Here is a 12,773-nt window from a genome sequence, read left to right on the forward strand (position 1 = left end):
GCACCCACCACCACGCCCGGCTAATTTTTTGTATTTTTAGTAGACACGGGGTTTCATAGTGTTAGCCGGGATGGTCTCGATCTCCTGACATCATGATCTGCCTGCCTCGGCCTCCTAAATTGCTGGGATTACAGGCATGAGCCACCATGCCTGGCTGAAATTCTATATTTCTAATGAGTTCTCAGGTGATGTTCATTAGGTTGGTCTACGGACCACTCTTTGAATAGCAAATATTTAAAGAATCAACATTAATGTACAAATTAAGAATTTTATTTTGAGAATCTTGTTAACCGAGGGTCATGCTGAATAAGAAAAGGTTATTGATTTGCAATCTGATGTGCCAACTCCAAAGGATAGGTCCTAGCTAGTGCCTTTCTGCCTGCTGGGTTTTAAGGGGGGTGTGGATGCTTTCGTTTGGGGTTGACGTTTGGGGTTCTTTGTTTCTTCTATTTTAGCACTTTTGGGAGTGTGGAAGTCCATAATTTGCAACCAGAGAAGGTTCAGACACTAGAGGCCTGGGTGATACATGGTGAAAGAGAAGATTCCAGGTATCTTACTACTTTGTACCCAAGGGTTATTTTATGAATCAGTCCACAAAAGAATCCACAGTCACAAAAATGCGCTGGGAACAAATTGACTCAGGAAATGAAAGTACATGAATGTACATGAATCCCAACAGCCCCTTAACTTTATCTCCACAAAATATATTTAACTGCTTGACACTTCAGCTCTCCTGCTGACCCAGGAGCTCTTAGAGGCTGGGCCTCTACTTTACCTCTTTATCCAAGGGCCTTATCCAGGGCCTGCTACAAAAACAAAGAGACTCCAAAAATGTTTGTGAGATCTTGTAATTTTAATACTTTCTTCTTTCTTCCCCAGAGACTTATGCCAGGATCCCACCATAAAAGAGCTGGAATCGATTATAAGCAAAAGGAATATTCAATTTTCCTGCAAGAATATCTACAGGTAATTAAATTCTTCTTGAAGAAAAAAATGACTGTCTTGTCATCTGTAGAATTTCCTTTTTTCCTTAGCCTCCTCTGAGCTTGGAGGGCTGCGTGAATCTTTCTTGGGCCTAGATGATGATCACAGATGGCAACCTCTGGTGATCTCTGTCCCTCCTTCCAAGCCGAGTCCAGAAGGTATCCAAGCTAGTGGCCTTCACTTGGCCACCTTTCCTCATCCGTCTCTATTGGTCCCAAGTAGGACTTGCCTCTAAAGCTGACACAACCTTTGATGGCATATTTTTTCGTTCCCAGTGTGAATGGCCCAGCCCGGGGTTCACTGGCCTACTAGGTTTCAGGGGAGCAAGGGAATGTTTTGCTAAGCCCTTTCTCCCAAGTTGTAAAATCCTTGTGACTTGACATCATTTTGCATGTGAAACTTCCTTAGTTGGATCTGAGTACAGATGCCTAACACGTGATAAGGCGTCACACGGCAGTCTACCAAGATCTATCTTTTTTAAATTAAAATGTATTTAAAAAATTTTTCTAATAATTTGTGTTTATTAGAAAACAGTTTAAAATTACAGATAGATATATATATATTTAAAGTCATCTATAATTCTAGTTTCAAAACTGAGACCCCTCACTCATTTTTAAGCAGTTGTGACCAATGGTGTAGGTAGGGGCTCATTGGTAGAAGTATCTTTGGAGATTTTCCCACATATAATAGCTTGGAACAAGATTGATGCAGAGAGGAAAAGCTGTTCAAAGGAGGTAGAAGCTGAGATGCTAGAATATTGTTCCTGTCTCCACGTCACTACCTTCTCCCACTAACCACATCAGAAAAGCAGAAAGATAGATTCTGGAGACTCTACTGATGGCTTTTGTTTCCCAAATGACCCGAATTGCCCATCAGTCACCTTGCTTCTATCTGGAAACTGCCAGGAAAGGCCATGAGCATTCTACAGCTGTTAGACAGGAAAACAGAAAGAATGAATGAAGGAGCAACTGTAAAAGAGATCTTGCAGATATCTGACCTGTCTAAGCTGTTCAAAGATATGTTGCATGGAGAAAATAGAGTAGTAGAAAACTTAGACAAAGACAAGGGAATAAAGATGGTCTTATCCCCAATACTCTTTTATCTTTTTTTGTCTTATTAAACATTAACCTTTTTCTCATGAATGACCAGAAGACCTTTATATTATAATTCATCAACTCCCCTCATTTGTGTCTGCTTTAGGCTCCAAGTGAGCTCACTCATTCTCCAACTGGAAAGAAATATGGGCATGGCTTCTATTTGGACTTGTACAGACAGTGGCCCATATGGGAACCGGGTGACCCATCACAAGGGCAGGTTCTGACACCTCTTCCTTCCAGAAGCCCAGGGGTGCTGGCAGCTGCTTCTGAGGATCTCTCTCTTCCTTGGCTCATATTTAGCAAAATCAAATTTAAAGAACCCCATTCCTCGCTATCCACCATCCCCCTATTCATGTGCCAGCCACTCCCATTGGATCCTGTTGCTTTAGCTAAGTTTTATGAAAATAATAGTCATTCACCTGTTAGGTACTTATCTAAGGTTTGTTTCAAAGCAAGTTTGGTCCCCTTGCTGAGGGTCTCCAGCTTTTTCCCTGATGGTCCATAACCTCTGCCTCTTACCCTGGATTCAACACTCCCTCAGGAAGCTTCGGAAGAGAGGGAAGCAAATTAGCCACAGAAGCTGTGGGGGTCCCTGGCCTTGGTTGCTGCTCCTGCTGTTTTTTGACCATCAGCTGACATGGATAGCTCCTCTGCCGACATGTCACTGCAGGAGGGGAGTTTGTATGGATGCTAAGGGGTCTGTGCACCTTGTCATCGCTAAAAAAGGGGATTCCTCCATTAGCAAATTGGATGACAGATGTATCCTATGGCCTCTTGATTTCCTTTTTTGCTTTCTTGTCATAGACCTGACAAGTTTCTTCAGTGTGTGAAAAATCCTGAGGATCCATCTTGCATATCTGAGATCTGAGCCAGTCGCCGTGGTTGTTTTAGCTCCTTGACTCCTTGTGGTTTATGTCAACATACATGACTCAGCGTACTTGCTGGTGCAGAGCTGAAGATTTTGGAGGGTCCTCCGCAATAAAGTCAATGCCAGAGATGGAAGCCTTTTTCCCCAAAGCCTTAAAATAACTTATATCATCAGCATACCTTTTATTGTGATCTGTCAATAGTCGAGACAAATTATTGTATAAGATTAGAATGAAAATTGTATATTAAGTTACTTCACTTTAATTCTCATGTGATCCTTTTATGTTATTTATATATTGGTAACATCCTTTCTACTGAAAAATCACCACACGAAACCTCTCTTATTAGAACAGGCAAGTGAAGAAAAGTGAATGCTCAAGTTTTTCAGAAAGCATTACATTTCCAAATGAATGACCTTGTTGCATGATGTATTTTTGTACCCTTCCTACAGATAGTCAAACTATAAACTTCATGGTCATGGGTCATGTTGGTTAAAATTATTCTGTAGGATATAAGCTACACGTCCTTGGTGCTTTACTTCTAACCCTTCCAACAGTGCTGTGAGGTTGGTATTATTTCATTTTTTAGGTGAGAAAATGGGAGCTCAGAGAGTTTATATATTTAAGTTGGTGCAAAGGTAATTGCAAGTTTTGCCACTGAAAGGAATGGCAAAACCACAATTACTTTTGAACCAACCTAATAATTAGCCATAAGTCCTACATTTAGTATCAAGCTAGAGACTGAATTTGAACTCAAGTCTGTCCAACTCCAAAATTCACGTGCTTTTTCCTTCTAGGCCTTTCATACCAAACTGATAGTAGTTTATATTCTCTTCCAACAAATGCTTGTTGGATTAAATTGACTAGAATGGAATCTGGAATGTAGTTCTTCTGGAAGGCTCCAAAACACATGTTTTTCTTCCCCTGTCTTCTTCCTCCTCTTCATGCTCAGTGTTTTATATATGTAGTTTACAGTTAAAATATACTTGTTCCTGATACTGGCAGCTTATGTTTTCTCTCTTTTTTCATGGATTAACCTTGCTCGAGGGCTTTAACAATTGTATTACTTTTTCAAAGAACCAAGCTTTAGCTTCATTGATTTTTTCTTTCTATTTAATTGGGTTTTGCTCTTATCTTTATCATTAGAAACATAGAAATGCTTTCTAATTTCTTTGGGTAGATTTATTTATTCAGCTTCTTGAGATGGAAGTTTAGATCATTGATCCTTCAGCTCGTTTTCTTTTTGTATACATAGATTTTAGAACGATACATTTTCCTTTGAGTTCTGCTTTAGCTGCAGCTATTATTTTTATATGCCTCTCTTTATTATCCTTCGGTTAAAAATATCTTTCAATTCATTGTTATATAAAAATATGTGCTTAGTTTTTAACATCTGGAGATTTTCTAGTTTTGAAAAAAACATAAGCCAGGCAAGGTGGCTCCTACCTGTATCCCCAGCACTTTGGGAAGCTGAGGCAAGAGGATCGCCTGAGCTCAGGAGTTTTTACACCAGCCTGGGCAAAACAGTGAGACATTATCTCTAAAAAAAATTACCTGGGTACCGTGTTGTGCACCTGTAGTCCCAGCTACTCCGGAGACTGAGGTGGGAGGATTGCTTCAGCTTGGGAGGTTGAGGCTGCAGTGAGCGGTGATCACACCACTGCACTCCAGCCTGGGTGACAGAGTGAGACCCTGTCTCTAAAAACAAAAATAAATAAAATAAACCATATGTGTTGAATAAAGCATTAACAAATTAATTTCAGACTCCTTCAGGGAATGACCACAATTATTGAAAATAGCCTAAATGTTGCAGTCAGGCATTTCTAGATTCGTATTTTGACATCGTGCTGTCATCTTGAACAAAATACCTAACCTTTCTGAACTTCAGCTTCCTTGCCACTCAAATAAGGATTACAAAACTTATCCCTGTTAAAGTGTGGGAAGTACTAAAGACGACAGCAAAAACTGAGTCCAGCACAGAGCTTCCTAAATAAGCAAGCACTCAACAGTGCTGGTTCCTTTCCTCCTCCCCTGCTTGACAATCCAGTTTCCCACAGGAGCCTTTGTAGCTGTAGCCACCATGGTCAGTCCAGGGATTCTTCACTAGCCCTTTCTCCCCTGGCAGACATCCTTGTGGGAGTTTAGTCTTGGCTTGACACGAGGATGGGAGTTTGGGACCAGTTCTGAGTGAGAGTCAGACTTGCCCCAAGTTGCCATTAGCTGCCCCTCCAGAATGTCTTCAGAGTCGGGGCCTGGTCAGTCTACCGGGTGACCTGGCTGTTTTCCTCTTAACACCCTTTCCACTTTGGTTGCTGCTTTCTGGACTCATCGAGTCCTTGCTCAACAGGATACCCCTTGAAGTGGCTGCCTGGGCCACATCCCCTTCCAAACAAGAAATGGAAATATTAGAAATCAATTTTTGAAATTTCCCCTAGGAAGACTTTTGAGTGTTCAAGTTCAGAGCCAGTGGAGACCTTAGGGGAGGCTGGTCACAAGGATTTTGCACTGTGCTGTAGAGGGCCCCAAGGAACTACAGAGGTGGTGAGGGGCTGGGTGCTCTTTTCTCCGTGCATGACCTTGTGTGTGTGTCTTCATTACCACAATGCCTCATCTCTACCTCCTTTCCCTCTGTAGTTCCAGCGTGGGTATCTTGGACATCTCTAGCCCAAAGGACTTTCTGACCTACATGTATAAATACCCCCTCACAACATATATTAATTTTCTTGTAAGTGACTTCTCTACTGGATTACTGGTTGTTCATACACCTCATATTTTACACGTAAATCTACTACTCCCTGTCTCCCTACTCCATTCTCATGTGCTGTAGAAAATTCTCTTACCATCCCAACTTTCACCCACCATCATGCTTACCCAAAGGCTGTGGGAATGACCTGGGCCCTAATGCCCCTTTTCTAAATTCCTAAGGCTCACCATTTTCCTATTGTAATGGTTCTTGACCTTATAATGTTTGAGGCACCTTTTCAAATATAGTCCTTTGATTTCAGACTGAATACTTGAAAGGACACACACACACACACACACATATGTAAGTTCATATGACTGTATACACCCCTCCACACACACACGTGCCTGTATACAGTCATATGATATATGCACAAACACACGTACACACGCCTGTATACATCATATGCCAACAGTGGGGATATGTTCTGAGAAATGCATCATTAGATGATTTTGTCATTGTGTGAACATCATAGAGTGTACTTACACTAACCTAGATGGTATAGCCTACTACACACCCAGGCTACATGTTATCACCTATTCCTCCTAGGCTACAAACCTGTACAGCATGTGACTGTACTAAATACTGTGGGCAATTTTAACCTGATGGTAAATGTTTGTGTATTTAAACATATCTAAACATAGAAAAGATACAGTAAACATGCAGTATTATAATCTTATGAGACCATCATCATATACGTGGTCCATTGTTTGGTCCATCATTGGCTGAAGAGTGGTTATGCGACACATGACTGTATATATACTTTCCTGTTACAAAAACAGTGTCTCTCAATCCACAGTAATTGCAGCATCCAGTAGGTCTTACTTTAGCCCTGAGTCACCATTTGTGTCAACGTGTTTAGTGCCATGTCCACGTCTCTCGTGTAACTGGCAGAGCTATCAAATATTTTGGCAAAACGCATTGTTTCTTTGGCTTTGTCTTGGCAACTTTCTGTGCCTTTTGTAGCTCTTGTTTGGAAGAAGCTCAACCCATGTCTGCACACTGTGATACAAGGGGGACAGCATCGACTTACTTCTTGGTGCCTTATTCCTCCTTAGAACAATTCCTAAATCTGTAACTTAAGTTTCTCAGGAAGATTCTATACTGCACAGAAAAACTGCTTTTATGGGTTTTTAAAAGGCAAGTTGTTATAGGTGCTGGATAATTTTTATGTATGACCGATAAAAATTGTATAAAGTAAAATATTAAAATACACCTAGAATACTGTATAACTTTAAGTCATTTTATCAACACATTGCTAATCCAGATATTTTCCCACAGTTTTTCTTAGAATAACAAAGCAGCTAATTTACTTATACTATGAATAGTCATCATTTTAATATATATTTTAAGCAATCCACCAAGAACTCAGTAGGCAGCTGAGAGGTGCTGCCCAGAGAAGTGGTGATCAGCTTGGCCTTAGTTCACACACACAAAGCACAACAGGCTTTGAACTATCCCCTAACAGGGCATTTATTCTTGAACTTGATTCAGAGAGGCACACATTACCATTCTCCAATCACAATGCAAGTAGCACAAGGCAGTGGAAACTATGGAATTAAGAGGCAGGTGATGCATTGGGCAAGTTTATTAACATCTGTGACTCTCTAGTTTGAAGTTTATCTGTAACAGACAAAATGAATTATACAAACAATAAAAGTATCATAAAGAACTATGTTGAATAATTCTTTTAAAAGGAGTTGTCTCCGGGCTTGAAAGAATTAAGGGACATGTTCAGTGGGTGGCACACTGCTGAAGACAACAGGACTTCCCACCTACCGCACCCCACGATTGAGTGAGTTAGGTAGCTGGGGAAAGGATGGGTCACTGTCCTGGTATGTCTCAATGGTGGAATAAGTGGGAATAGATGCCAACAAGAGTCCAGTGCTGCTGTCTACAAAGACCTGAAAATCCTTACTCACACCTCTTTATTCTTCAACACATTGAAGAAGAATGTTGTTTGCTTTTCAGTAGGAGTCTCACATTCGAGAATCACATGATGACATATCTTTTATTCTCTATTAAGGAGACTCACCTTGAGACCTCACAGGATTTAACATAATGAAAACAAAATGTGTGATTTAAAAAAAAAAAAAAACTTTTGCGTTCAGGCATACAGGTGCAGGCTTGTTACACAGGTAAACTTGTGTCATGGAGGTTTGTTGTACAGATTATTTCATCACCCAGGTATTAAGCCTAGTACCCATTAGTTATTTTTCCTGATCCTCCCCCTCCTCACACCCTCCATCCTCCAATAAGCCCCAATGTTTGTTGTTCCTCGCTATGTGTCCAAGTGTTCTCATCATTTAGCTCCCACGTATAAGTGAGAAGATGAGGTATTTGGTTTTCTGTTCCTGCATTAGTTTGTTAAGGATAACGGCCTTCAGCCCCATCCATGTCCCTGCAAAGGACACGATCTTGTGTGTGATTCTTAATAAGTGACATAAACATGCAGCAACACTTAAAGACTTGATGCAAAAGACCTGGCAGGATGGCTAGTGCCTGTAATCCCAACATTTTGGGAGGTCAAGAAGGGAGGATTGCTTGAGCCCAGGAGTTTGAGACCAGCCTGGGCAACAAAATGTGATCTCATCTCTGAAAAAAACTAAACAAAAATTAGCCAGGCATGGTGGCATGTTCCTGTAGTCCCAAGTACTTGAGAGGCTGAGGTGAGAGGATTGCTTGAGCCCAGGAGGTCAAGGCTGCAGTGAGCTGAGATTGTGCCACTGCACTCCAGCCTGGACAATAGATATTTAGATGCTGTCTCAAAACAAACAAACGAACAAAACAAAAAACAAAAACACTTGATGCAAAATGCCAACCTGCAGAAAAGAGAAAACCAATGTTTATTGTACAAGGCACTTCACACATCGTATCAGCCTGTGATCTCAGCTGCAACAACAGAACACCACTCTGGCTGTGTATTAGGATTCTCTATAGGGACAGAGCTAAAGATAGATAGATAGATGAAAGGGAGTTTATTAAGGTGTATTGACTCGCACGATCACAAGGCGAACTCCCACAATAGGCCGTCTGCAGGCTGAGGAGCAACGAAACCAGTCCAAGTCCCAAAATCTCAAAAGTAGAGAAGCCAACAGTGCAGCCTTCCGTCTGTGCCAAAGGCCTGAGAGCCCCTGGCAATCCACTGGTGTAAGTCCATGAGTCCAAAAACTGAAGAACTTGGAGTCCGTTGTTCAGGGGCAGGAAGCATCCAGCATGGGAGAAAGATGGAAGCCAGAAGACTCAGCCAGTCTAGTCGTCCCACGTTCTTCTGCCTGCTTTTATCCTAGCTGCACTGATAGCTGATTACATGGTGCTCGCCTAGATTGAGTGTGGGTCTGTCCGTCCCAGTCCACTGACTCAAATGTTAATCTCCCTTGGCAACACCCTCACAGACACACCCAGGAACAATACTTTGCATCCTTCAGTCCAATCAAGTTGACTCCCAATATTAACCATCACAGGCTGAAAGCAAATTTTCTAAAAACTATCAAGAGCTTATAGATTGTCTAGGAGGGCGAGAAAATAGTTTGGAAGTCACTTAGCCAAGAACAACACTCCAAATTACTCAACTGGCTTGTCATGTAGAAAAGTTGCCACTTGCCCTGCAGACACTTGGCTGTCGCTCTATCACCGCCAGAACACAGACGTGGCTATTTCTGGAAATAGAAGTAACCAAAAAGAACGGTGAATGGTGCATGGCGCCTGCTTTCCTTCCTCACCAGCCACAGATTCATGGTTGCACAGTTATGTTCAGTGTGTAGGGCCTGATACAGGTAAAATGCTTAGGACAGAGCTCAGTTTCTCTGTCTGTAAAATGGGAGTGATAAGAGTGTCTATCATTTTGGGTTGTTTTGAGCATTAAGTAAGGTGATATGTGCAAAATTCTTTGGATAATCCTTAACACATATGAAGAACTGTATCAATGTTAGGTTTTTACTTTTTTAATTTTTTTTGAGCCTGTTTTTATTCTGGAGGAAATTCCTTGACAAGCCTACCTAGTTTAGATGCTGAGAACTTGAGACCTTGGGGGCAATGGATAAGAGGGTAGAGAATGGCTCTCTTGCCAACCAACAGGATCAGCTATAGTCTCTCACAAGCTTTGAATCATCCTAGATGGTTAGAACTTTCCCACCTAAGAGAGAAATGGGCCAGATACCTTTCACTAAGAGCTGGCCCATCCCAAGCTGGAGGTTGACAAAGTGCAGCAATAGACTCCACTGCTTCCAAATCTAAGAAGTTCACATGTATAAATCTCATGCTTCAAGCTGATCAAGAGTTCAACAGCCTCCTTTAGCATTGCCATTGTGAATAATATTTAATAATTGGTTCAGTTTTCCCAGCATTGCCTTCCAGGGAATTTTCCTGCATTGGTAGAATAATCAGATACAAGCTGGAGGGAAAGACGCCCTGTGGGAGCTGCTGCTAAGTCCCAGATTCTTTTTAGACGCTCAGAATTTGATGACTTTGGCGCTGGGCCACAGAAGTCATGAGCTTCTCCAGGCACAGCTTGTTTGGCCTGGTGATGTGAGAGGAAGGAAGCAAGGTGGGATCTCATCAGGTGTCCTTCCTGCTGTCAGCCTTTTAGAACACAAGTGACTCTGTGCTATCAGATGGGATTATTTTTAAAATGTGTTTTTTTTGTTTTTGTTTTGAGATGGAGTCTCACATTGTAGCCAGGCTGGAGGGCAGTTGCGTGATCTCAGCTCACTGCAACCTCTGCCTCCCAGGTTCCAGCGATTCTCCTGCCTCAGCCTCCTGAGTAGCTAGGACTACAGGCATGCGCCACCACGTCCAGCTAATTTTTGTATTTTTAGTAGAGACAAAGTTTCACCATGTTGGCCAGGATGGTCTCGATCTCCTGACCTTGTGATCCACCCACCTCGGCCTCCCAAAGTACTGGGATTATAGGCGTGAGCCACTGCGCCAGGCCTGTTGTTTTCTAAGTGTCACTCATAACCATGAACATGTCAAATACTTTCACAGTAAAAGTAACAAAATAGACATTTCTGTCATAATTTATTACAGAATCATGAAAGAACCGTGGAAATGATTGTGGCAGATCAGTGGCTCACCTACTTTACTTGACAAATGAAGATACTAAGTCCTTCTTCTGGGGTTGTGGAGGGTGTGTGTTGAGTTGTGAGCAGTAGTTTAGGAGTCAAGGTTTTCTCTTTCCATGTCTTTCTTCCCTATCAAAATGCCTAAGAATCCACAAACAGGTGTGGTGGAGATTGCTAACTGTTGCTTAGTATCTGTTCTTTTCTTCTTTTTTTAAAAAAAATAAACAGTATTTCCCCATCTGCCATTTTTAATCAGGGCATGACTTCACGGCTAAAGAACAGATCCCAGCTCTGCAGCTGGCTCTGGCCAATAGGGTGTGAATGGACATGATTAATGCAATTGCCTAGTCACCTTAAAAACAGTCACTTGCTCTAAATTTTCGTTTTTTTATTATACTTTAAGTTCTAGGGTACATGTGCATAACGTGCAGGTTTGTTACATATGCATACATGTACCATGTTGGTATGCTGCACCCATTAACTCGTCATTTACATTAGGTATTTCTCCTAATGCTATCCCTCCTTCCTCCCCCAACCCCACAATAAGTTCCAGTGTGTGATGTTCCCCACCCTGTGTCCAAGTGTTCTCATTGTTCAATTCCCACCTATAAGTGAGAACATGAGGTGTTTGGTTTTCTGTCCTTGTGATAGTTTGCTCAGAATGATTGTTTCCAGCTTCATCCATGTCCCTACAAGGGACATGAACTCATCCCTCTTTATGGCTGCATAGTATTCCATGGTGTATATGTGCCACATTTTCTTGATCCAGTCTATCATTGATGGACTAAATTTTCATTTTTATCTCCTTTACTTTGGTGAAAAACAATGAAATTTCAGCAGCAGCCTTGGACTTAGAAAATGGAAGCCATAAGCAGAGGGTACCAAACTCTAGAGAAAGATATTTCTTTCTTCCTCTCTTCATCTGATATAGTTTCACCCAGAATCTCATTTCCATGGTGGCTAGACCTGGTCTTTTTCTTCACTGCTTTATCCTCAATCCCAGACACATAGCAGAAACTCAGTCAGTATTTGCTCTCAGAGCTTTTGTCTCCATAATGCCCTCTTTGATCCTCACCTCTGTAGCTCAGTTTCTTTGTCCAGACTTGGCTTTGCTGGCCACTTTAGCCTCACTATTAAATAATTGACCTACTGATTATTTGATCACCAGTATTTGTTGATCCTTTTCTAGGTGCAAGTTGCTGGTGATAGAGTATTGACAGAAACAGACATGGGCTACTGTCGTGGAGCAGATGGCCCACTCCCTGTGTATTCAAGGGGGAATCTCTACTTCAGCCTGAACTTGGTTAAAGTCATTTCCCCCATACCCCTTTCCAGCTGCCCATTGGGTTGTCTGGAAAACTCTGGTCTTTTAGGAGGACTGAGAATGAGATGGTTAGGACTGTCAGTGACACAAACATATGCCCCATGAGCACAAAGTACAATTTGGGGTGATATGAGGATGATGAAAGCCTCCCCAAATGGGAGATTGAGAGTTTTCCTTTAAAATGTTTTTTTTTTTAACCAAGTTACCATTTCTTTCATGTAAGCAATACAGATAATAAAAAATAAAGATAAAATCATTGAAATATATCAGTGCTATACTTTCTACTCATTGATAATCTTACCACCCAGGGGTAACCACCGATAACATCTTATGTATATATTGTATGCTTTTCATATAAATCATATTTTTCATAGAAAAACCATCCTAAAATTCATATGGAACAAAAACAAAGAACTAAATAGCGAAAGCGATCCTGAGCAAAAGGAACAAAGCTGGAGGCATCACACTACTTCACTTCAAAATGTATTACAAGGCTATAGTAACCAAAACAACATGGTGGTATGGCTCACGCCTGTAATCCCATCACTTTGGGAGGCCTAGGTGGGTGGATCACGACGTCAAGAGATCAAGACCATCCTTGCCAACATGGTGAAACCCCGTCTGTACTAAACATACAAAAATTAACTGGGTATGGTGGCATAGGCCTGTAGTCCCAGCTACTTGGGAGGCTGAGGC

The 12,773-nt window shown here is 41.6% G+C and overlaps 1 protein-coding gene across 1 annotated transcript in view; it reads left to right on the forward strand.

Annotated features, from left to right (window-relative positions):
- Positions 1-7,362, forward strand: part of CD38 (CD38 molecule) — a 64,348-nt gene extending 56,986 nt beyond the window's left edge. Inside the window, exons 6-8 of the mRNA XM_055246520.2 lie at positions 456-548; positions 880-966; positions 2,886-7,362. Coding sequence (XP_055102495.1) covers positions 456-548; positions 880-966; positions 2,886-2,949 — 244 coding nt within the window. The 3' untranslated portion in view covers positions 2,950-7,362. The remainder of the gene's footprint in view (positions 1-455; positions 549-879; positions 967-2,885) is intronic.
- Positions 7,363-12,773: the final 5,411 nt, after the last annotated feature.

This window comes from Symphalangus syndactylus, chromosome 16, assembly GCF_028878055.3.
Source record: "Symphalangus syndactylus isolate Jambi chromosome 16, NHGRI_mSymSyn1-v2.1_pri, whole genome shotgun sequence".
NCBI lineage: Eukaryota > Metazoa > Chordata > Mammalia > Primates > Hylobatidae > Symphalangus > Symphalangus syndactylus.